The sequence below is a fragment of the Colletes latitarsis genome, chromosome 8 (assembly GCF_051014445.1).
Source record: "Colletes latitarsis isolate SP2378_abdomen chromosome 8, iyColLati1, whole genome shotgun sequence".
Taxonomy (NCBI): domain Eukaryota; kingdom Metazoa; phylum Arthropoda; class Insecta; order Hymenoptera; family Colletidae; genus Colletes; species Colletes latitarsis.
In genome coordinates this window covers 31233408-31260126 of record NC_135141.1, presented here as the reverse complement: position 1 = coordinate 31260126, position 26719 = coordinate 31233408, and the positions used below count along the sequence as shown (strand labels likewise).

Genomic DNA, 26719 nt, shown 5'->3' with positions numbered 1-26719 from the left:
CGTTACAAGTACTTTGTTTAATTCGGACTTGTTTTAATGTCCCTCCTCCTGCAAAAAGGAAAGATTCATTGCAATTAAATCCTGGTAAACAAGTGGGGATGGAGTTTACAGGGCCATTCCACCCTAGCCAGTGAACCTCGAAAATGTTATTCAGTGCGGCTCAGCTTATTCTTGCGTTACAGAACATAATTGGGAGCCCATTTGTAAAGTTTCCGGTAGACTAGACAAATCGGTCAACAGAACGCAAGCATATCTTTGTCCATTTAATAATCCCTCTACGTAAGAGGGTCCGGTAAGACGTTAATGTTCCACTTGGCGAAGCGAATCCAGATTATATGCAATTCACTTTACCGTGATTTGCGAATGTAGCTTGATCGATTAACGAATAGATCTCCCGAAGTAAAAGTTTCACACGTCGTACGTCCACCTTGGTACGATGCAGTAGAAAAACATTTTATACGCGATTGTTGATTCTAAAAGCTACTTAATGTGGTAAAGTTAGGTGATTGACCCTGTATGTATTCGCGTGTCTTGTACCACAGGGAGTAGGTGAACAGGTTCGACTCGTTTCGAAGCAATATCAAAGGCGAAGAATACCTCCGATGTTTACGAATCCGTCTTTTTGTCCATATATTGCGTGTTTAAAAAATTCATTCAAAATGCAATAGACATGGGTTTAAAAATACCTAAGGAGAAACGTTAAGATTAAAAAACGAACTTTGTCAATTGATTCCATTCGTTTTTCCGAAATTTACGTATCGACGGAAATGTTTGAACGTATGTATCGTTAGACACGTAAGCACGTTTCGAAGCAGCACGAGCGCGATAATATAATGTAAACGATCGCGTTAGGAGTCAGGTACAAGATAACAATGAGCGTTGCTGCATGGTAGAAGCATATCTGTTTTTTACTATTTACACAATACGAAATAATCTACCGGTCGAGATAGCTTAATTGACGGAATAGTTTCTTGACTGACGATAGATCCGGGTCCGTATACCGGCTCAACGAATCTAACGCTCTTTTTATCCCTACAATCTGTAGGTAATAAGTCGAAACTCGTTTAGCGCGTTAGGCTCGTTTGTGCCTGTCAGGATTGGACCACGAGGCCTGACATTGCCCGTATCGTAGACGCTCGTCTGGACTGTAAAAAGGTTACGTCAATATTAAAGTGAATCGTCCGGATCCGTCGAGACACGACTTTATCCAATACACCTGTTCTCGACTGTCAAAAGTTTCTTAATTTCCGAGCAACTCTCTGTTTGCGTACACGATGCTCTGATCGTAAGCATGACGTGGTTCCATAATATTCTTAGCCACCTGTACAGCCATAGGCAAACTTAAAATACTGTTTAAGTATCAACCAGGAAACTATAGTTATTTAATCGACGAGCGATGGAAAAGTTAGAATAAACAAGCCTAAAGGTCGGAATGTTATAGCAGGCGGTGCAAACTCGACTAGTCTTCCACGATCGTCTATTTCCGGTGTGTTCGATAAAAGATCGAGGAATCGAGAAATCATAAAGCTGTTGGTACGCGAAAGCAACAACCGGTAATGCGTTCTCCATTTTTCAACATCGTACGCTGACGCATTCTTGGCACACGTTGTATCGGTTGTTGCTTTCCTGTATCAACAGACCGTTTTCTCCGTTTCGTTGGACCTTCCACAGACTTTCTGGTCGAATTCCCCGGATAAATACTTGGACAGATTGCACGGAATCCGAAGAAGACGAGGATGAAACGCATCGATCGGATGGAATCGTGCTTGCCACGCATTCCGATCTATCCGCATATTTATTACGGACTTTCCCATCGCATATCAATGAAATAACCAACGGCATCCTGATTCCACGGAGCGCTAAGATTGCGTAAAAACTTTTATCCTCGACGTACCGATACCAAACGTGGCCGTTTTCGATGCATTTTTCGATTACAGAAACTTTTACTCCTTGGACTCTCAATTTCTGAGTTTGTAATTTCGAGCGTGGGGAAACGTCGATTAGCCCCGAATAAAATTTCGGGGAAATTCATTGCTTTCATCCGGTGCAGTGTATTTCCGTTGAAAGTTGTCGTTTGACACCGGGGTGAAAAATAAATGATCGAACACGGTCGCACCCGGGGGCCGGGCGTTGCTCGAACGCGTTTTGTTTGCGATGCAAGCGTGACGTTGGCGCAAACAGAGAAACGTTGGGCTCCGTTTTAATCGCGTTTCCAATCGCTCATGCTTGGGCGTTCCGTGGACTTTGTTGGCATTCTGTGCAGCCAGCGAGCGCGTTTCCCTAGATAAATGCCTGCGATACGACCTTCTTTCGCGAACCGTGATACCACTGCCTTCCATTTGTGCGGTCAAACTCTATTCGACGAAAATTAGCTCGCCGTTCAAACTCCATCGCGGTTCGAGCATAGTTGACCAAATTCTACTCGCGAATAATTAACGAAGCTTTTACCATCGGTACGCCACGATACTCTCCAATATTATTAGCTTCGAGAAACGCGATAAACGGTGAAATTAAGAATATAGAAAATTTACGTTTGAAGAATCGGAATTCCGTCGGAATTTTACACTGTCCTTTTGTATTTACGGAGCTCGATGAACGAGGATCGCAAAGAAAGGTGTTTCCAGGGGCAAGACGGGAACTCAAAGGTTGCATGTATGTTTTGCAGACACACCTGCGCCGAGCTGAAGGAGCCCGCAGATGCTGCTCCATTGTTACCGAACGCATCCTCGGCGGTCGAGATCGTGTCGGGGTTTCCAACGTGTCCGCGTTCGGATAACTTCACGATTTTGGGGGATGCGAAGGATGCCATGTTGCTGCCAGACGGAGCCCTGGAAATAGATGGGATCACCTTACCTACAGGCCAGTTTTGCGTCGAGAGGATCAAGGAACTGAACCTGGTGGTGAAAGTGTTCGCGTGCTCGGAGCATGCGTCCCAGAGGTTTGTTCGAAGCTTTATTATCGTTCCACCCTTTAGCATTTGTTCGAAAACTTTGAAGAAAAACGAGCCCAGATAACGAAAATATCGTGAAGAATCTAGAGTATAATTACGTTTCCTCGACGCGTGACACCCCACATGCGCGGCCAAACTCTCCTCTAACGAGCTACAGAAAACCCAGACTATACACGTCATAATCATTCTCGTACCAGTGACGAGCTAAATTTATCCCCTAATTCTTCTTCTTTCAATTCGACCCAAAGATAGAGCAATTTCAAACTTTCGTGTCACTGATTTAAAAATAATTATCGCGATTCGACTCTTTTCTCAGCGTGAATGTTTTAGCTCAACGCGCGGAAACAGCTTCGTCCCAGTTTCTGGATACGTTTCGTTTCGCGCGGTTGTATTTCCGCAATCAACACGGACGGAAATTTTATTATTTTCCTTTCCGTTTCTCGGCGCTACGATTTTCAACCGTTAGTTTCGCGCTACCGAAACCAGCGCAACGAGCGTTCCACTTGGCGGTGAGCTCTGGCTTCTGAAATTAAAGCAACGAACGGAAACTGGCCGGCGTCGCGTGTTTCGAACTTGGACGAAAAACTAACGGCGTTGTCGGAAATGCGACCGCGAGATCGTGAATAATGGATAAACCGTCTGAAATAATAATCGCGCATACGATTACGACTCTCGCGTTCGGGATTCGCGGATGCAAATCGGGGTTACCGGTGGCCGAAACGTTGCTCAGCGTTCCGTTTCATTTATTTTCGATCGAGCTGGATCGATGGACGACCCACTTTGTGCAGCTCCGCAAGCACGAATCGACTTTTTGTTCGGTTAAAGATCGCCTGTCCCGATCTGGATTTATCATACGGTTTAATTGCATGCTCGATCGTATACCGTGGCCGATCGATGACACCTACGGGCTCGCTTTCGTTCCTCTCTCGAAACAAGAATTTCTAGGTCGCGTCGCGTCATCCGTAAAACTCGTTCCTCCTTCAGACGATATACGCGACACTCGAAACTTTTTTCGAGTCGATCGCCAAAGACACGAGGCACTTCGATACTCGAACTTGGTATTTGGTGAAACAACAGAATGCTTTACTTGCCTCACTGTGTGCTCAAGGCGTAACAGGTACTCGAGCCCGACAAAAAAAAAAAGTTTCCTCGTTTATTTTAATTCTTCGTCGCCCATTGCAATTTCGTCGTTGACTCGATAGAATTAATATTTGCTGTCACAAAACGATCTTTAACCCCTCGTCACGAGTTCTCGACGTCAAGTTTCACAATTACGAGGCTACTTCCATTCACGAGGTATTCGAAAACAAATCTATTCTTCTTCACGACCATTCCTTGCGCGCACAAGTTTAAACGAAATTAAATAGTATACGTTTGAAAAATTATCGAATCGTACGTGTTTCGAAATTCCATTTAACCAAGTACGTTCGACTACACATAAACGGATAAACGTCGATTTTGATCAAACGAGCCACGACGCAGGAGCGTTTAATTTATCCTTGGTCGAACGGGGAGCAGGGGATGATTGCGCGTACGAAAGGGAATATCGCGACAGAAATACGAGTCGTAGCCAAAACAGAAACGGAATTTCTTGAGCAACTTTCCAGCGATGCTGGTTCGTTCCGATATTATGGATTCCGTTTGCGAGGTACGCGTGTGTTCCTCGTCCAGTCTGGGCTCGGGATTGCCGGGAACGATGGGCGGTAATAGGGTCCGTGGCGCAAGAGTCCCGGAAATTACACAGAAAACGTGTATCGCGGGTTGCTCACGGGTTTCGCGTGCAATTTGCAAAGCAACGCTCGAAACTCAATTAACGCGACCGTGTACACGTGGCCCGTGGCCGAGGAGAAGAGGCGAGCTTTTCCAACGACCACACACGGGGAAACCATCGTGTCGTTTCGTTTCGTATCGAAGGTGTTCGCCGTAGGTTTGCACAGCGGTCAGCGATCGCTCGTGGAAAAGTTAACGACGACGATCGATCGACGAAAGAAAACAAATACCATCGCGTAGAAACGGTCACGCATCGTGAAACGCGCGACGCCCGGAGCGTTCGCGATGTCCGGTTGATTACTCGGAAAATAGTTATTTCTTCTTTTCTGAGTGTTTATTCATTCGACGCGAGACGCGCGTCGACGTGACTAAGCTGAAACCATCTCGTGGAATCGGAGAAACGATTTCTCCTCCCGGTACTTTCACTCGCCTGGATCGACGAGATCGTAGATCCGCGTTTGAAATTCAGGAACCGACGGATCCGCGTCGATTCGCTTTTATTCGATTCGTGATGGAGATCGATACGATTCCGAGACGGGAATCCGATTACGCGCGATGATCGTACGGCTGTTTACGTGTTTTCTTACTTTCGCTAATTAATACGGCGCATTAAATGATTCTGGAAGCATACAAAAAGTGTACGTGTAAATAAATTGCGATTTTTGGGGATGGTTTCGTTTTTAAAAATATCTGTAAATGTTCCAATCGGTTCCTTGAACCTTAAGCGTTAGCCTGGAGGATCGCAATAAGATGAGAAGTAAATTTTCCAATGAAAATAATTGAAATTAACCGACGTTGGGAACGTTGCAGACCGAGGATGAAGGCAGCGGACATCAGATTCACCTTGTACCCCGTGGGCTTCATCATCAGCTCGGTGTTCCTGATGGCTACGTTGGTCGCTGGTTGGCTGCTGCCTGCCTCTCATCACGTTCTGCATTGGCGCTGTCAGACTCATCATGTCGCCTGCCTGATGCTCGGTGAACTCCTCATGGCCATCATTCAGCTCACCGGACATTCCCTGCGTGGCGTAAGCTGCAAGGCGCTGGGTGAGTCGACGCATTTTATCGTTCTTTTCATTCCAACCATCGTGTCTCCCCCGCGGGTCCCCTCGTTTTTCACGACAATTAAATCGAAACCAATCGGGCGACTCTAGATCCGTCATACCAGTCGATTTCTCGATTTCTTATTCTTTAAAATAATTTTGGATTCCTTAGGACTCGCAGAATGCTATTTTACAAAACGCTTTCGTTGCTCGGCTGAAATTTGAAGATTTCTCTATCGTTCTGCCAAATTTCGACGTCCCAAATATTGTGCTTTCAGCGATCGAGTTAATTTAGCGAATTAATTAACCGGTCGGGATAAGTTCGGTTCGTGGGCTCGAATTTTTGCGATGAATCGCAGCGCGTCGAAGTTATGCGACCAAACGCACCGATGGAATTCGAATTCGCCGGCAGGCCGAGTCGAGCTTTATTTGCTGCTCCTCCCCCACCTCCCCGAAACTACGCGGCTAATTATTCGGATAATCGTAGTAATCCCTCGCAGAGCGTCGCTCGTTACGATCGCGAAAATCGATTATCCGCGCACCTGCGAGCGGTGCACCGTCTCACCGCTCAGGGATTCTCATTTGCATCTCGCCTCGTTTCCGCCATTATCGCTTTGTACCGTCCTATTTTTTTATTGTACGCCGTGTCCCTGCCCTCCTCGCGAACAGATTTACCTTGGTCCATTTCGCGGGGCAATTATGTTGTACCGGGAAACCGAGGGAATTTGCATGGAACGTATTTCTTTCTCCTCGCTTCGTAATCCCTTTGCGTTTGGAGCTTCGAGTCCGCGATGGATGTCCGCTCGAAAACAACCTTCTTTCCCCCCGCTCGACGAAATGGACGATTTTATTATACGCGTAGCAATGCACTCGCGCCGTTTTACGAAACGAGGAAAAACATAGGAATTCATATTTCGCGAATGGAATTTTATTTTCCAGTTACAATTATATTACCGCGTTTGGACTCGTCGTGTTTAGACGCAACGCTATTAATCGATCGTTTGAACAATCCGTTCGAGCTAATTGTCCGGTAACAAATTAATTGGAAACTGTTCCGAATAGTAGCGCCACACAATTATCGATAATCTAGGGTATCATATCAGGGACGAGACTAATATTGCCCTTCGTACCAAATATACACGTTAATTTTTACCGAAATTCAAAATCTACGCGAGATCAAGTCTATTTCTCGCAATGCTCGATACGCGTTTTGTAAAGATTTTATTTTTAGAAAGCGTATATTTTCAACCATTACGATCCCAGATAAATTCCGATGCAGTAGATACGTTGTCCCTCCGTGTAGCAAGTTTTACGATTCCCTCGTATCGCTAGACCTTCCTCAGACTCGCTGAACAATTTCCTGAATTATTACTACGAGTCCTCGAGTTATGTAGATTCGCAGATACGCCGGTTATGCCTCCGCTTACGTCCTTGTACACGCGTTTAATTTTTCTTTCCACAAAAGAAACACGTATGAATCCGTTCGACCGCAATTAAAGTTGCTTCGATGATGTACAATTTCAAATGGAAAATATATAAAACTTTCCTATCGTATTTTACGGCTACGCAGGACGTTGTATAAACAATTTCCCGTGCCCACGGGGCGCCAAGAATGCCCGTTCGCGAACAATGTCCTTTCAACGAGGCTTCTTTTATTTATCGCGACGCCACGATCGCGGCGCTTTTCGTCGCTTCTATTGCACAACGGTGATACGATCTACGCGTCCTGTGGACACGGCACAAGTTTTACAACTTCCTCGGAGGATCGTTTTACGCCGTGAAGAGGCGAAGGGTCGTGGGCCGTCCACGAAACCTGGGAAAAGGAGAAAGTGGAACGCCGTATGCCGAGTGACCCACAATCCCCGTAGTTCGGGTTACTTGTTCTTTTTACTCCGTCGTTTCTTCTTCTCCCGGAAAGCACGCGGAAACTTTTCTTTACCCGCTGCTTATCGGCGTGTCTCATCTGGACTCTTTTACGAGCAAACTTGGCCACGTTCGTACGACTCGAAAGATTTATACGTTTAACCGTACTCGCTGTTTACGCGTCGCCGCGTTAACTCTCCGCTCGTTTATTTTTTATTTTGATAAAAAATGCCAATCTTTTTAGCAAGATTTTCATACAAACAAATTGGGATTAATCTTTCGAATTAAATTTTAAACATGCTATTTTTAACGCTAGAACTACCTACAATTATAGCGTATTTATTTGTACCGAAAATTACGGTAAATTTTCTAAAAGCGAGTGGGTCATTTCGACTTCTTTGTTCTAGTGTGAACAAATTTTGTAATCACACGGTGAGTCTCGGAAAGAATAGTCGCAAAGAGGGCCGAAATCTGTCGAAAGAAGTTGTTAATTCCGAGCTAGCAGCCCGAGTAATATAAGATTTAGGCGAGAGACGGTTGGCCGAGGAATCGAACGAAGTAACGCGCGGCGAAAACTCATTTCGCCCGGGGAGGAAGTATTAAAATTCATGAACGTTTTTAATTCGATTAGTTCTGTCGTCTTTCAGGAACCGGTGGCAACAATCCCGGTTAAAAATTCAACTCGATTATGCTCGCCGTTGGGAATCCAGTTTCCCCAATGTTAACTTCTTGCTCGACGGTCGCGCGAGCGGAATAATTCGCGGGTAGGGAATTTACTACGCTTCTTAAATCGCGGGGCGTACGGAAATTCCATTTCCGGTCGAACCGCGCCGCCGACGAATAAATCGCCTTGGAAATCCGAAACAGCGTTTGACTTTGTCGAAAATTGAAATTCACTTTCCCTTCGGAAGCTCTTGGAACTTCGTTTTCCCCGTCGTTCGTGAAATTGCGCGTGGCCACTGTGTTTCTCGAGTTTGTATTTTGCTCGTCATCGACGATTTCTTTCAGACTAAACATTTCCATCGAGTTTCTTTCGCGGTTACTGTAAGTCGATCGACCAGTTCCAGAAGCGAGGTGTTAAACAGAAAGAAATCGAAAAGGAATACACTGTTACACGAGTAGCTTGTAAAATATTACGTTTGAACTCGCTCGATGAAACGATCGCGTACGTTTCGAGCGAAAGGAACGTGTAATATCATACGTAACGAGCTAATAAATAAATAAATAAATTAGCGTCGTGCGTGTCTAGTCTTGCGTAACGCGATCTCTGGCTTCTGGACGAGTCCTCGAGAACGATCTCGGAGTAAAAATGAATTTTTCTCAGACACCGAGGGAGACGATGCTCCGCGAACAGTCTGGTTTGTGCGGTTTTGTCTCGCGTCGCGAGGAGTGTTCGGTTACGATTCGTAGACGTAGCAGAATTTAGCGCTACCGTGGCAGTCGTTTGATCGCACGTGGAATTTCCATCGCCACGGGTAACGGTAACGCGATTCTTTTTGTCGCGAGGAAACGTCCTCGTCGTCGATTGATCGCAGAAGCGACACGCATCGACGTCCTTGCCGCGACGAACCATTGAATAACGGGTTAAACGTTCTGCTCGGCAATTACTGGACGTTTTTCCAGCGTTTCGGACGACAGTAACTGTCGGTATGCGGTCAAAGCAATTACTTGGTCGAGTTATGCTGTTTTTCTTTCCAACGACAGAGATTTACGATCTCGTGGCGCGACGTCTCCGCCGGGCGCCTTTCCCTCGATAATAGCGGATCTACCAAAAATTAGTTTCGTCGTTTAATTCCATCGCGCGAGAGTAGAAGAAAATACCGGATCTACGGTCCGATCGACTCTTTTTCCACGCGGGGAATGTCTTCGTTTCGCAACGCTTTAATTGCGCTCTCCCAGTAAACAGTACAACTTAGGCGTCTCCCCTCTTTCACCAGGCTTGATTCACTTTTAATTACTTTCACGACCTTGCGAGCAGTCCGACTCCACGGAAATTCTTCTTCCGTCGAGGCGCGACTCGACCTTCGCGACAAGCACGCTCTCGCAACGCCTCTCTAATCGATCCTACCCAGCATCGATATCTCTCGAACGACCGCGTCTCGCGTGTCGACGCGCAACGCCCAACCTTCCTCGTGTTTTCTCTCGTCTCGAGAAAATATGAAACGCGCCCTCCTCGTTTCGGTTCCTCGGGCCTTTCTTCCCACGGAGAAACCGTATTTCCTAAGAAAACACCCTGACCCCGAGATTACCTCAGCGCGACTTTGGCTTTGACCGAGGACTCGCTCGCCTCTCTCGGTCGATCGGCCCTTTTACGGGTAAATCTCGTCTCGATAGTCCCGGCCACGGGGAAATCGAGAGCACAGGTTTCTATTTCTGCGCCTCGATTGGTTCCTCCGCGACCACCGTGCGAATAAATCGCCACACGTTCCTTGGTTACCTTTCCGTAAGCTTGTGGAATTTCAGAAATAGCTAGATAAGTTCACTTTTTTAGATTCGACATTTTGAAACTCGTAGCCTTTAAATTCTAGCAGCGATCGTTAAAGAACGTATTAAAAAGAGAATTTCATAATCCCATCCTTCCGCAATTTCCCGTCTTATTTTAAAAAAATTCTCGAACGTGCATTTTGCAAATCCTTACTAACAAGTATATATTTTGACATTAATATTAACGATACATCTGACCAATCAGTCTTCGGGATTAAACGTAAACGATTTCGCTGCGTTTCCTCGAGATTTCATTATTCGATCGGACTTCAGGCACGCGCGTCCAGTGCAAATTTATTCGCCGTTCTGGCGTCGGTCCAACGCAGAATCTTCATTTGCTAGAAAGTCTCTGGGTTTCCTCTATTCATGATGGTCCGGCGAACGAGTCTCGAGACTCCGTGCAGCGGCCCTGTTTTTTCTTGGTTCGTTCGTCTGGAAGACGCGGATCCATAATCTCTGTTCGTCGTACGAGGAAAGAAAGCTACCCTCGTCGTGACGTCGACGATATCCCTAGAAATTAATGACAGCAAAAACGGGTGGCTCGCCCACCCATCCCTCTGACGAAAAGTCACGAATTTTTCTCCCGCGAGCCACGCCCGGCCGTATTTGTTCTCTCGTTCGTTCAGGGGTGGTTTCTTTGATTTTTCGCTCGCGATATTTATACGCGCCAGATGACGATTTTTCTGGAGCCGTGTCTCTCTCGGTTCCTTTGTTTACGCCGGGGAATTTTCTTCGCGGAATCTGGTTTTTACAGAATTAATCGCTATAATATGTCGCTTGCAAACAGCATGCGACGAGTCAAAGATATTTTGTTGTTTTCGAATTACGATAACGACGATTACGCAATCTCGAATTATTTTATTCAAAATTTTGTTCTCAGAATTTGATAAAATAATATTACAAGGGTGTGAAATTCCTCGTCTCCTTCCAGCCATAATTTCGATAAGTCGACCGCGAGGGCGGACACTGTGGAGCGTATTGTATCGCAACCTCCCGCTCCACCAGCCCACCCATAAACAACGAGCCCTTTTATAACTATAAATCGACTGGTCTTATGAAAAATACGGGCGTCTGGCTATCGGTCCTTTGCACTCGAGCGGCGTCGGTTCAAATTTTATTTACGACGTAAGAGACCGATAAATCAAATGTAAAATATAACCATCGGTGCCAATAACCACTTTAAAAGTTTCGAAAATTTCGTCGAATTGTCTGCAAGTTTTGTGGAGCTCAAAGGGTCAACAGGTGACGCGTCGTTTGCATTGTCGCGTCTTCGGGCGCGCAAAGTTATTTACGAACTCCGCGAGTAAAAAGGTTCAGCGTTTATTTCGGTCTCCGGCGATCGCGGCGTTCCGCTTAATTAAAAGATAAGATACGCGGAGAGGAGCTTGACGTCGCGTCGTTTTGCAGTAGGCCCCCGTTATCGTAGGTCACTTTCTTTCGATGTCAAGTTCGTTCACCGTGATTGATGGGTCGGCTAATTAGCCTAAAATAGCGCGACGCGCGTTTCACGGTTCTTTTTCGTCCCCTGTCCCGTTCACCTATACAACGCACGAGCAAACGACGCGAATTCGCTGGCGTTCACTTATCTCTCGTCCCCTTCGTGAAACGCGTTTGTCTGATAATTGTCGCTTGTCCCGAACACCGGTCGCGTTTCGGCCAGGAGTCACCGGTCTGGGACGATTCGAATAATTACGAGGAATAAATTGTCGACGACGTTCTTCTAGGGTTACGTGAGACTTTAAAAAATATACTCGAGTCGAATTAATTCGAACAGAATTCGAAGATTTGGGCCGAGTTACGAAATACCGCGACAGGATAATGGAGGATCTGTTCGTACGTTTCTGTCCTTCGAGACGCGCGACGTATTCGGGTCGAGAAATTACTTGGTGCGAGATTAGAGAGCTCGAGATTCCGCGTTTTCTTCGGGACGCGTGTAAAACGCGAGGTTTCGATTCGCCGGTTTAATACGGTTTTTACGACTCCGCGAAAATTGTCACGGTTTCGCGGTTTTATTATCCCCCGGACACACGGTGCACGCTCCGGTGGCTTCTGTTGCGCGCAAGCGGAACCGCGGACAGCAGAAATCCGTTGAAAGTAGAAAAATGAAGAGCGGAAAGGATTTAGGAAGGCGAGAGAGATTACGCGGTGCACAGAGGTTGAAACGTTTCGTAACATTTGCTCGCGGGATAAAACCTTTGTATTTGCAATTAACGCGGGCGTGTCGATACTCCGCAAGGGGGTTGCAATAACTTCGATAACTTGAATGACAGAATTTGGAGTTCGCGACTTGTAACGTTCAAACTGCGAGGGAATATTATTTACAAAAGGTTGACGAGGTCGTTAAATATCTGTATTTTTAATCTCGTCTACACGCGATGATTTTATCTCGTCTAATATGTTTAATGGAGTGTACGAGGGAGACTATTTTGCAAATATTAGTATTACAACGCTAACTAAAAATAATATAAAATCTATATACGACGCCCATTAGGAATTCGGGAAGCATCGAAGCGAATAGTTAAAAAAAAAAAGAAAAGAAAATAAATACTGAACTGCGGAATTTGTCCAACGCCAGTTCCAAGAGCGTGCACGAGCATTGGGAATTTTCTCGTCCGATCGAGTCTCTGTTTATTTGCTAGCTTTATGAAAACCGGTTGCGCGATTAACGATTCGTTTTAAAGACAGTGCGCCCAATGGGGGAACACGAGACCGTTTCGCGAACAACGCCGGGCGAAGCTCGCGCTCGTAAAAGCTTTGAATGCGAATCTATGAGCGCGGGGGATTTTCTCCAGTCTCCAGTCGTTTCGCGCGAAACGCCGAATAAAAGCGGCGGCGGAGTTTTGTCTGGCGGCGCGGCAAATCGCGGCGTGCCATTTTTATGTTCGTCGAGCGCCATAGGGAGCGAGAGAAAACGCGGTGATTAAAGAGCGCCACGGCGCTCGCGAGCAAGAACAAGCCCTCGAGAGCAAAAAACGAACGAATCGTATGTCATACGCGACCGGTGAGCCCCCGGAGTACGCGGAGAACGGTGCAATAGGAACCACATGCTCCTGTTTTGCATCTTCTTTCTCGTCTCGTCCTTGTCTTCCATTTCTTTGGGGGACTACTAATTTCTCGGTACCCTTCCTGTTTTAACTCATCTATTACGGGTGATTCTCATCGGTAGGAATGATCTCGTGAGTTATATATTTCGTAATTTCAAAGTCTATCCAAAGACCACTATCCAAACAATAAAATTAATTTTCTTAGTGTATTTTCAATATTTTCGAAGCAGTTGTACGATATTATTATTTGTCAGTATTTGTTAGCATTTCCCGCCAAGGATTCTTACACGGCATGAAAATCTTTGAACCGCAGAGACGAACCAGCGAATTTTGTCGCTTTTTGGTCCCGCGAGGACGCTGACGCGACGTTGGGCGCACCCGCGAGACAAGCTGTCGCGAGTATTTTTGCCGGTTTCCCTAGAAATTTCTGAAAACGAAGGAATGAAAAATGGATGACGGGAACGTGGAGAACTTTGCCACCGATGGACCGGGAATAACAGATCGTGAAACTTGGCGCGGGAACATGTTAAGCGCGATACGTACGGTCGCCGGTTTCATAAATTTCTGTCCATTGTTCGGCGGAGCGCGGACGTTTCGATCGGAGGATCGTTGATTCGAGAAGAATCAGCGAGCATTTTCCGGTTCGCGAAAATAAGGCTGAATATTTTCCCGATAGCGGTCCGGACGGGGCTTTATCTAAGGAACCGGCCGCGATTGTCTGGCACGGATAGTCTGCAAACGTCGGCAGCCTGGGACGACGATCGGGAAATAATTGAGCAATTTAAGGTTACGTGACTGGAACGTGTCTCGAGGAGAGGAGAGAAACGAAACGGTAGAACGACGAGGGAGAGAAAGCCCTGGTCCCATGGCGCCACAGACTCCCTCGCCCCCCTTTTTTCCTGGCCGATCCTTGTCGACAAGCAGATTACGTTCCTGTCGCGCCGTAAATATGATCGATGCGTTTCGTTTCGATTGTCGCGAAAAGGGTTGCTACTCGGAGATTGGATCGAAAGCCGCGTCGGGAGGATCCTATCGTACGAAATCAACTCTAGGATTTCGTAGTGTGCGTCCCACGATCGCGGAGAAGCCAGGATTTTGAATTTTAATCTACGCGGTGACGTTTCCAAGGGAAAGACCCTCCGATCGTAATTTACCTTTGTCGGATGCTGGATCATTCCTATCGCTACGCGCGAAATGTAGGGTGATTCCCCCTGTGTTTGAAGAGGCTCTTTTCCTCGAGTTACACCCATATTACAATTATCGAGTCGCCGTGTCTCCTATGTACAAATTATAAACGTTGGGAAACTTCTTATTTCTCTTTCGAAACATCGAAACGGAAGGGCACGCGGAGGAAGAGGGGGGTCACGGTAAAAAGTTGCGTGCACGGTCGAATTAATTGGACACATGTACCTGCGGACTGGCGCGGAACGGTTTCCAGATAGACCGTCTCCCGTGTTCGTTTCAGCGTGCTGTAAATGTGATAGATGAAGCTCGTTCATTTGCTCGTAAGGACTGGAAAATATGTTACGGCGGGACGTTCGGGGCTGATCGCGATATGAAAAATTGGCCGGTACCATCGGCATGGAAATTTCATCTGTGACGGGAGCCGGGCGACCATAAATCTGAGTAAACAGCGCTAAGGAATTTTTTTTTTCTCTTCCGGCGGCGTGTACACCGAACATATCGAGCGAAGCTTCGAACTACTAGCGAACAAACTCCTTTTCCACCAGAGTATCGATATCGACATCTCTGTGTAACGATAGATAATTTAAAATGTTTCGATATTTTTTAAATATTTCAATACCGTCGATTTCCAAGGATCGATGTCCATTTGACCATTCGACGCGTTCAACGACACGTTTCGGTCCCATCGCTAGTTCGAGTTGCACGCGTCGAAAGAACAAAATACGATCCCCCGTTTTCTCTTCTCCTTTGCGTCAGCTTTCGTACCCGTCGGTCGCAGCAAAACTTCGAGTTTTGTTCCGTGGCGTATAAAAGCGAGGGAGGGAGCTCCGGCACTGTGCGAAATCCGCGATAAATAAACCGTCCTTCTATATGAGCGATATAGCTCGCACGTAGGACAATTTACTTTTTACGGGGTAGGCAGAGGCCCCCTGCGTGGAAGCTTGCACCGATCCTTCCGTGAAAAAGGGGTTTCAGGTCCAGAGACAATTGGTCTGCAGGGGTTCTCTCGTTGAGACTCTCGGGGAATTCGTACATCCTCGGTCACTCGTAAAAATGCTTGACTATTTTTGTTCGTCGAAGATTAGTCTTTCGCGATGGGGGAAAAAATTTCCTTCCATAATATTTGGGTTCGAGGTACGAAAATAAGGGTAACTCCGCGGAGGCAGATGTTTTTCCTAGGAACAAGGTTCGATATAATACTCGGGACAACGAGCCATTATTTTTCCGTACGAGTGACGTAGTCTTAAAGAAGGTTCGTATCTGGAATAATCGATTCTTCGCAGTCTGGCGTACGTATACACGAAGAGGACAGAGCAAACAAATCGAATGTGCTCTTTTGAACCGAATGTTTACGTAAACCGCACGAAGAATTTGAAGGGAAGTGTCATGGCGATGGCGCTAAGATGAATACGCAAACATTCATACGTTATTCGGGCAAACAGCTTCGAACGGATACTTTCGTCGTTGTTATCGTAACAGTGAAATCAGTTTCAAATTTTCCGGACAGTAGATCTTTCTCCAACGCGGAAAGAATCCCTTGTAATTCAGAAAGATACACGACCCCAGCAAGTTGCTAAATCGACGAGGTGTTGGCTTTCCCCTTAAGGGAGTAAAAAACGCCGAGGGATAAAGAAATCACTGATTACGTTCCCTTTCCTCCGTTCACGCGAATACCTCCTGGAAACTCCTGAGGAGCTGATCCCCATCCCCGGAAAAAGCGTCGAGTAGTGGTTGTCCCGAACTACCCTCGACGCCCAGACACTTTATCGCGAAGTCTCTGCTCTTTCAAGTTTCTCGAATTTACCGCACGTTCACCTGGATGGTTCCATGGTGGTCGACGATAAATACACGCGGGGGCGACCTCGATGATTTAACGGGACGCATCAACGAAAGCGTCGCGTCGTAGATCGTGGCTCGCGAGAGCTATTCGCGGTACGTTAGCGCGGAATAAAAATAAATAACGCCGTGATTTCGTGGAAAGCCGGTGCAATCAGTCTCCCCGGGCTTTTCCAGTCGTGGGGGGTGGGCGTCCTGGCGGAAAAGGAAGCGCAAACTCTGGAGGGAAAAATTATTTCCGTCGGTTTCGGCGGTTCTTAACTTCGTTACGCGACGAGAAGAAAGCTTCGACGATCGCCTCGTCGCGGAAAAACGCTTTTCCACTTATCGTGCGTGTTTTTCCCCGATGGGGACGAAGCTCTACCGAGAAAATGCAGTTACACGCCCCGTTCCACACGGTTTACCCCTAGACGCGTCCCTTCTACGGTGACACGCGTCGCTGCTCGATGACAATTATTTTATTTCCCCTCGCGAATGCGGAGAAAAACAAGAAATCCTGGACGGGGAGCAATTCTATCATTTATTCGGGGCAGGGGGCGTCTTATTCGATGGTGGAAATTTGACAACTTTTTATGAGATACGTAGAACTCCATACATGGGTGACAGAATTTTTTACCATGGAACTGATGCAATTAATTCTCAGGTTAAAATGTTAAAGGAAACGAATTCGAATAAAATTCGTGAATTTTAGTTAGGTTACGAAATTTAAGTTATCTAGTTTACATCTAAAATGAAAGTTTTGACGTCGACTTAGGAAAGCAAGTTTTTTAACCAAGTCGGATAGATGGTCTGGGAATTGGTGGAAAAAGAGACCGGAGAGGTGTCTAGCTCCGTAAAAGGCGAAGCAACAAGGGAGGATTTCGAGGGATTTAAGTCGAGAGACCATGCGTTACGAGCTAATTTGATATTCCAGTCAAGACGCGGGAGACCGTGGTCCCCCGCTAATTTGATTATTTTACTGTTTTAATTTCCGGTGGAGAGGCGGGAAAGTTTGTACCGTGCGACTATGGCTCGAAAGGAGAGCTCGGTAGAGCGTCGGGCTATAAAGAAAACCGGAAGACCGATGGTACTCCCGTGTATTCCGAACGCGAGGAGGGAAACTGAAAGAACAATTGGCCGGGGGACAAAAACACCGAGCGCAAATTGAAAGCAAAAGAACGAGAAGCAACGAACGACGAGAATGGATGTGTCCGAACGACGAGACGCCACCGTCGCGACGCTTCTTCGATTCGTTGTTTCGGCATCGGGTTCTGGTGGAAAGTTGCCTGGGTGGTTTCCTTGGGAAAAATGGACGCATTCCAACGAGCCCCGAACTCCGCGACGTCGCGCGTATATGCTTTCTGGCTGCAGCGTGGCAATCCTGGCGCATTCGTAAGCTGGAAAAGCCGGCGAAAAGACGATCGAGCTTTCGGTTTTCCGCTCGGATTCGCGAGACTCTGCCGCTCCGCTGGACTCGAGAAGACGACGAAGCAATCCTCTCGAAAAATTGCCTCGTGTTTCTTGCGTTGAAACGTGATTCTTGCGCATCTCGTTTTCCAAAATTTATTCATTCACGGGATTAAATACAAGTATAGAAGATAATTACATAACAAATATAAAGAGAAATACAAAATTGAATGATACGAAGTATGAGAACTGAATAATTACAAGGAGAAGTAAAGAACATTTGAATAATAGAATTGAATGATTCTGAAACATCGATCGAACCGTGTACTTCCTCAAAGTATCGACATTTTAGGATTAATTAATTTTACTACTCGAGAAAATATCGCAAGCTTGTCCTTGCGTAGGATAGAAATTTATAAACAAGGGTTATTCGAAGAGTGCGCAAATAATTATAGGCGTAGATAAACTGTTTTAGACCCTAGACATTTTGACGAAACAGAGCATTCAGATTTTAACCTCGCCGAGTACGAATCATTTCTCAACGCATCGAATAAAAACGCAATTCGGAAACCCTCGTTATTTTCGCGTACCGAGTTCGCCGGTTCCCGAAACTCGCGCCATATTTCCCAAAGTACGGTTGCGTGCTGCGAAACGTAGTCGACGTCGAGACGAATGCTCGTCGCGAAGTAACTTTCCGGACAGGACGTACGTATTAATCTTGTCGTTGGTAAAGCATTCGACGATTTCTTTTCCCGACACTGGCTCCTATCGCGAACGAGTCTCAGACGTTGCGGATCGGTACGTTCGAACGACGATCTGCAATTATCGCGTTGGACGAATCGCCTGCATAGGCGATGCAGAAAAGAAAAAGATGATTTGGGCGTAGAATCGTTGGAAACGATAATCTCGTGGCGAACGTTGCTCGGTACCGAGTTAATTCACTTAAGGGTGGCACAGCGTGTGCCATAATCGACGTCGAAGCTGCCGCTATGCTCGCTCTAATAATAATAAGCGATCGGTCCTCCGAGCGGTTGTCCACCAATTTATTATAGTCATAATCATGAATATGGTCGACGCTGTCACGCCAACGACAATTTATCGCTGCTATCATTATTATCGCGACTTCAGAGGATATATACGTTGCTCGCCAGCGTTGGCCGTATTCCCATAATCATCGTTACGGCTCGTCCTACGGCCAATTGCAATCGGCACAGAAAGATCGTAAAAACGTTTGCAAAAGCGGCACCGTCTACGTCGAACCTTCCGCGACCGTAATTTCTCGTTTTTCCGATTGGGACGCGTTAATCTCCATACGCGCCGATAAATCACGGATTCTTTTCGTGGATCGTGATGATAATTCACCTGGGCCAACAGGAAGGAACGCTTCGAACGTTTTCCAGTCGAAAGGGTGCCCGGTTTTCGGGGTCGCGTTATTTATCGATTCGCGTTGCGCGGCCAGGAGGCAGGAAAAGTCATACGGAATCGGAATATCGGGGAATCGGCAAGCTTTCGCTTTCGTTTTCGCTTTCAGGGGCTACGCGTTGAAAAGGATGTTAAAAAATTGACAAGACACGCGAAAAATCTCGGGCGCGGAAGTCGCGTCGGGCTTTCACGTCCGTCAAAAAACACAGAGATTCGGGATTTGAAGCGGCGGTGCGGACAAAGAAGCCCGAAGCAACGGAACGGATGAATGTAGGCCCCGGCGAACGGAAAATGGAGGAAGAACGCGGACAAAGCTGGTGTGGCGCTTATTGTCTGATCCTGGGATTCGTTCGCCTCGTTTCCTACGTCGGAGAAAGAAAACATTTAACGCGTTGTTATCCCCCAAAATCGAAATGGGATCGTCACGACCAAGCAGACATCTTTGGCTTGAAAATTCATTTGTAAAAACTGTAAAGAGTTTGTTAAAAAGACGATCGAGGACCACCATAGCAAACAAGACGTTCATCTGTTATTTTCCGGTCGGTGTAGAGTATTTTTGAAAATTTTTATAAAAACGCATATAGAGCCCCACGCGTACGTTCTCGAGTTATTTATTTACTCTCTCGGTGCGCTACTGCATTGGACGCGACACAGACGCGGCGCTGTTATTAAAATTAGCTGCGCGACGGGGGTGGTTAGGTAACAGAATTTCCAAGCGGCTCCGCGGAAATATTTTTCGGCGCGACCGATTAAATTCGCGCGGCCGCGCCGCCGCGTAATAATTCACGGGTGCCGCGTCGCCAGATCCTCTTCCTCGTTTTTTCCGTTCTCCCTCCCCCGACCCTTTTTTGGCAACGTTTTTAAGGTTCCACGCGCGGCTAATAGGAAAAGATTGTGTCTCGCTAGGGTGACCGTACCGCGCGGCCCCCAGAGCTCGTAGTTCTCGCGCTCGATTTATCATCCGTGACGCGCGCTGCTCTCCGTTTCGGGGGCTGAATTTCTCTCTGTCCTCTTATTCCCTCGCCCACGCGTTCTCCCGTCTCGGCGAAATTAAGGCGAATCGCGAGAGTTTCGCGTTTCACTCGTTTGCGATTAAACTTCGTCGTTGCTCGATATAAATCCTTGGCGTTTCCCAGATCCATCGACATTACAAGCGCATCTTGGTCTATCAAGTCATACAACTCATATTTCAACCCTTTGCAGTTGGTTGGTCCCCCTAAGGGGATACAAAGATTACTACTTTAACAGTAGGTTCAGATTGTAACATTACAGAACTCATAAATATTATATGTCAGCAATGTTGAATTTAATTGATGCAATCATACGAATATATACCCCCATTGAAAGAAACACTGCATTTTAATGTAACTGTCAGCACAGTAAGTTACAATAAAAATATGCACGTGCCCGTAAACCTAGTGTTAAAATGACTATATAGGGCAAGATACGTGAGCGGAAAATTAAAAAAAAAAATATATTTCCTAAGAAAGCGTATTTGGAGTTAGATATCCAAGCGCAAAGGGTTAACTGATAAATTAGTATCGGAGAAAAAAAGTTTTCCATATACTCCCAAGCAATTTTCACCCCCAAGCCTCGTGCCGTTCTCATTCTTGATATTGGGTAGTAAAATAGATATAACGGAGATCGATATAAGAGTGGAAATGCGATATGCATTCCGATTGGACGCAGAACCGCAAAAGAGGGTTGGAGTCGGTGGCGCGAATCGAGCCCGGGTGTATCGTTCGAAAATAACCCGTTCGAAGGGAGCGAAAGAAGGGACAAGATCGGGCTCTTCTCCTGGTATCCCCTTCAATTATCGGCCGGGGGTGGTCGAGTGGCATGATGAAATTCGAATTCAACGAAATTTCAGCGTGCCCGGTGGTCCACGGTTCGGTGTTCCCCTCGATCGGGCGGGAAATTCGAAATAAAAGGAAGACCGAGACCGCGGCCAGGCTGGCGCGTACCTTCGGAAATTTATTCACCGCGACGAAGCGAAGTTAAGGGAGAGAGGAATCGGTCGTGGATGGTCGATGGTCCCGCGGCGCTACCCTCTGCGAAATAGTGCTGACCATGGTGTCCGACTGTATTCCGTTTTAATACATATTCAGTCCGGGCGAGAACTTGCTCCGGAGAAGATCTCCGAGCCTCTGCCATCCACGGACTTCCGGCCGTTTCGATCTCGCTTCTTCCGCCTCGAGTCCCACGTCGCGATCTCAGCGTTAGAAAACTCTTCCTTTTAGGATATTATGGTTATTTGGATTCTTCGATCATCTACTACCAATTCAACGCACATTTTTTTACGAAATAGATAGTAAATACTCCAAGTAAACGTACCCCTTTTTCAAATTTTGCCCTATATAATCGCTGTAAACGCAACAATGGCGTCATGAAACTAGGGATCGTTCCGTAATATCGCGTCCAATATTTCTCTCCCTTCGCGGGTTCACTTGATCATCGAGTCCCTCGTTACCCCTTTTCTCGTAGGTGAAAGGCTTCCTTTCCAACCCCTTGATTTCGTTACAAAGAGGGGTGGAAAAAAGGGCGTCGAAAGTTTCCTGTCCGTTCGAAAAATGTTCGTCGCGCAGCTACGGTGTTCTTTCCGACTGGCGCCGCGGTCCTAGACGCTGGGCGTCTCGTAAAAAGGCACCTTTATCCAGCGCGTGGAAGTCTCGCGCGAGTAGCCTGAGCGGTTTTGTCGCTGAAAAGCATCGTCGAGATTCCTGTTGGCACGGGGGATGGCCCGGTCCGTTGTTCCTTTTTGCGGTGGTCGTCGCTCGGATAACTCTGACTTTTCCCTTTCCTTTACTTTCCTCTCTTCTCCGTCTCTCCGTGCTCCTCCGCCCATGAATTTCCATCCCCCAAACCACTCCTTACCGCACGGTTTCTGCTGGCTTTATTTACGTGTTTTCGGCAGAGTACAAGTGTCCCCGACTTATCCGCGAAAGTTCGCCGGCAGTTTGCAACGAGAATCCCGGTTGCCCGATTCCCTGCGTCCAAATCCACCGTGGAAACTAATGAAATCTGGATTTTTCTCATCCCTTCGAAACCGTACCCACTGGATTAACGGATCCACGGAATCCCACTATTTGCCATCCAACTCTACCGTTCTATCGGAATATTCCATATTTTACGCGATCCATCTGGTTTACAGGCACGAGTTTAGAACGGATTTAGAAGCTTAGGGGCGGTTCGTTCGATTACACTTGTCTTTTGGTAATTCGGAATTCCGATTCAGCGAGTTCACACTTTCGATACTTGATCTCTGAATTTATTTCTTCGAGCTTTGTTTATTGTATATTTCGCCGTAATCAAAATTGATATTTGAATTGTTAAATTGAGGTATGGGGAAACGTTGGAGGGGGCACACGACGTTCGAAATTCGAAATTGGGACGGTCGAAAGGTGGGAATCGCGTCGTTGTCGGACCCCAGGAAATTGAAACCCATAAAACATAATGGTCGAGCGGCACTCGGAGGAATTTACGGGCATCCTCGTTTCCCATGACCACCTCATTATTTCTCGGCCGTGTCATTTCGCATTCGCGGGTCTAGATACGTGCCTGGAATGCCTCGAACGTAGTCGCCGACACACGATCATCGTCCTCGCAGACCAGAAACCAAAAGGACCAGCGCCAGGTGTTGCTCCTCGCTGTTTCCCCATGGCTACCTAGTGCCATATGGTCGCACCATGGCTCAGTGCCGTATTATCCATGCGAGAAACCCGTCCTTTAAACCTCCGTCTCTATCGATTATACCCGAACTTTCGATCGAAAATAATAGTAATTTGAAGCCCCTTCGAACGCAAGAAAATAATATACTGGGTGCTGTAGAAAAATTTCGGAGATCATTGTACAGGCTAAGGCGATCCAAAGGTACTAGACTGCAGACCTTTGTGCCAATTCATATTTTTATTAATAGAATTAATGGAATGGAATCTTCGTAGAGAGAATAATTCGTATCTTACTTTAAGTATTTCATGAATATCCGTAGTCTACCTGTTTAATCCCTGTTTACCCATCTCATGACTTATCCACACGTTTCAAGGCATTGTTTCTTGCATCAAGATGTAAATACGACCGCGGGCGGTATAATCGATACACCACAGTACAATCGATGTACTCCGTTTGGCTGTTCCGGGGTATCAGGTGTAGCTCGGAATATATATGTGTCATAATACGGTTTACAAATCGGCTAATAATCGCTCGATCGATGGCGTTCATTAACATAGGCGAGGCCCGAGGCTCCTCGGATCTATGGACAATAGCAATCATTGAATTCTTCGACGGATCGATTCATACCGATTGTGATTCGCGACCATTGTTACTCCCTTTCCACGCTTTGCACGGACAAATCGTGTAAACGAAGACTCGATATCCGTCTTTTTCATCGTTACACACTTCGATTAAAATTAAAAATCACACGATATTCGAGTGGATTCGAATAAAATGTTTCGAACGTCCAAATGGGATAGATCCAAAGCTATTGTTTCTCCGATCGATGGGATCGAACGAGTATTTACGAGAACGTGGTAACCTTGGAGCGTCCAGGGAGATGGTTTTGGAGAAAAGGGAGGCTTTTCACGGGTAGTCGCGACAAAGGATCCGGTCCGAGCGCGGTTCGGAAAAGGGAAATAAAAGCGACGTCGGAGAGCGACCTTCTGCGCGCGTGAGGTTAATCGCCGTAGCGAAAGTACACGGCCGTATGTTCCACGATGCACTTATCGTCGGTAGAACCGCCTTCGGAGGACTCCCTATATGTTCGCTGGGACTCGCCACTTACGAGCTGACCGACATACAAAGAAGCAAAGGCGGTTCTCAACCAGCCTGGCGAGGACGCGTTGGAATGCTCTGTCGGCGGCCAGGTGGACGAACTACCTGCGCGACAGAGACTCCGTCACGGTGTCGCTGTCACGTTGCATGCCTACGTGCTTAAAGTGCCCGTGGCGCACAATCCTAACCATTGTGTTTCTCCCCGAGGCACGAGAACAGTGGCTCTCGAAGACTCTGTCCCGACTGCGAATATCCTTTCCACCTAGCCTTTGTCTCCACTCGAATCACTCTCACCATAACCCTTTGTCCAAACTTGTATTCTCAGATTCGATCAATCTCGGTTCAATTTCATGGCGAGCGATAACACCGGGTGAGCATCGATGGATTAAATATTAAACCCCCCAATCTGGAGTTCTCTGGGTACGCTGCGAGAAAAGGAAGCATTATAACAAATTGTACGTCTCCAAACGAGCAAAAATTATTTTCAAACGTGTGAAACGGTTCGGTGAGAGACTTCTTGTATACCTTCAGGAAGGTTGTAGATAGGAGATCGGTTCAGATAAAATAGGTTGACGCAGACCCAAAAATATTTTCCAAAGTTCTGTTCGTGTCTCTAACGGGACTACGCCTGCTCGCGACTTTCAACCTTCAAAGTGTGCTAAATGATCTCACGAAGATCATCGACACTTAACGTTGATTAACGCAATAGCTTCGTCCTCTGCAACATGTCGCGCAATAAGAATAAATGGAACAGCGTGTTTTAATAGTTCTTTATCGAATGCATGATTTATAGTCCTGCGACGATCGCGGTAGTCGAACGGTTTATTCGTTTATTTCTGCTTAAGGCGAGGCGAAAGGGTGAGGTTTCAGCATATTATTTTGCAACCTAATCCTAACTCAATATTTGTAATACCGTTGTGCAACGAGACGGTGTTAACGAGAGAACGTTAAAAGATATTTATCGTCCTGTAATTTATTATTCCTCGTTACTTATACTTCGCTCCTGAAATATCATACATCGATCCTCGTAAATCGAGCAATTCGTAATCGTCAGATTTCATGCAAAATATCGTGAATGAGTAAATATTTTATACCGTCTAAATTTAGCGTACGATTTTTAAATTGCAACGATAGCGTAATTTCCTGGCCCGTGTCTGCTCGTAAAACGTGCAAGCGCGATTCTTTCGATAAAACACAAGACGGTTGTAAAAACGGAGTAAATATACGCGGCGACGTAATACAGTGGCTCCGGAGTCTTGACGTATCGGAGAGAGTTCGCTTCGAAATCGTTTGACGCGAATTATTGGAAACGACCGTTTTACAACCGCTCTTCCAAGAACGAAAACGTCGAGGGCCCTTCAAACGGATCGCGTTCGACTCTTTGCGCCGGTATTCCGATAAAAAAAACAAAAAAAAAAAAAAGGAAAAAATAAAATAAAATGAAGCGCATGGAAGCATCCCCTCAAACGCGTCACGGTTAGCCAATAAATTGATGCCGCTTCTGGAGCACTTTTGAGCGCGGCGCGTTCTGCGAATCGTTATACGTATAAAACGAACGAAATTGCGTTTGCACGCTATTTTCGGCGGCTGATAATGCCGGAACGCGGTTTCATCGCGTAAAAAGGGACGCCAGAAGCGGGCCTGGTCGACCAGACTCGTCGATTTTTCTGCGCTTTCCTGGTCCACTTAACATTCTCACGGAGAACGCATCGAACTTGGATCGTTCCTACTACCCGTAGGCGCGGGAAACGGCTGAATTTATTTTTGAATAAATCGACGAATACTATGTTTCGTAATGTTTTGGGACCGATGAAGTCATCCGGCGTGGTTTCGAACGCGACTAAAAATGGACGATGGTAAAATCTCTCCGTAAACGAGCTGGGTCGATTTTTTTTAATAAATTCTTCGGAACGATAAAATCGTCGGTTGACCGGTCTTCCTCGAATTCCTGCGCATAATTTCGCGACGGAGCGAGGCCGACGAGTGCTAAGATTGCGCGGATTCCTGACGTAACCGAGCCCGATCAAACCGCAAGGAAATATTTTAATAATCCTACTTCAATTAAATATCTCGGGGACGCTTCGTCTCGCGTGGGATATCTCGATCCGTAGTTTGCTTAAGTCTTGCAGGCTTTCCAATTTGGAAATTAGATTCAAACAAAAAACAATTCAGTTGTGATTGAGAGTCCACTTAAGAGTTAAAATCAACAGAATTTTACATTCACGAGGTATTCGTGAAACAAATCTATTCTTTTTCGTGGCCATTCGTTGCACGAGTAAATTTAAACAAAATTAAATATAATAGTATTTGAAAAATTACATTAAATCGTTAAGGGGTCCTCCCACGGTGCTGTCGTGTCAGGAATAAGTCGATGCTCGTTTTCCGGCAGGAAGAAAGCGTGACTACGGTTCGCCGTATCGTTGTGTCTCGAAACGAGTCCCAATCTCCGCTCGAAGGTTGCTCGGAAGGTGATCGTGGTTCAGCAGCCAACGATCGCGTTACTCTTTGGGACTCTGGGCTAATAGCGCGAACTGGAACGCGCAACAAAGCCACGCGAGAGAGCCGGGCAAGAGGGAACTCCGGTTCTCGCTAAGTAGAGCATGAAGCATAAGTAAGCAAAGCCGGCTCCGGAGAAAATGAAACGTTGCAACGCACGAAAACAGGACCGTAGCGTGCGCGTGCTCGCCCTTTCGGGGGTCACTTCCGGCCCGGAAACCGCTCGTTCTTGGCCTTCCAGATCGACGAGACGAAAGTGTGAAGGGAAATAGTAGATGGTAATGGAGTTCGAGTGAGACTTTCCGCTTAAAAAATATCTGTGATTCACGATGTCCTTCGCTTTCGTTATCAAGGGGGCCTCTAATCGTTTCTAATCCGTCCCGGGTCTCGAAAACCTTAATCCGGTCTTGAGTCGTACGATATTCCGAACCCAGGGTGGGGGAAAAATTGTCCAGATGGACGGGGAAGAAGGCT

The 26719-nt window shown here is 46.5% G+C and overlaps 1 protein-coding gene across 1 annotated transcript in view; it reads left to right on the top strand.

Annotated features, from left to right (window-relative positions):
* Mthl1 (adhesion G-protein coupled receptor methuselah-like 1) overlaps positions 1–26719 on the top strand; it is a 142976-nt gene that overhangs the window by 1633 nt on the left and 114624 nt on the right. Inside the window, exons 2-3 of the mRNA XM_076770940.1 lie at positions 2666–2938; positions 5531–5766. Coding sequence (XP_076627055.1) covers positions 2666–2938; positions 5531–5766 — 509 coding nt within the window. The remainder of the gene's footprint in view (positions 1–2665; positions 2939–5530; positions 5767–26719) is intronic.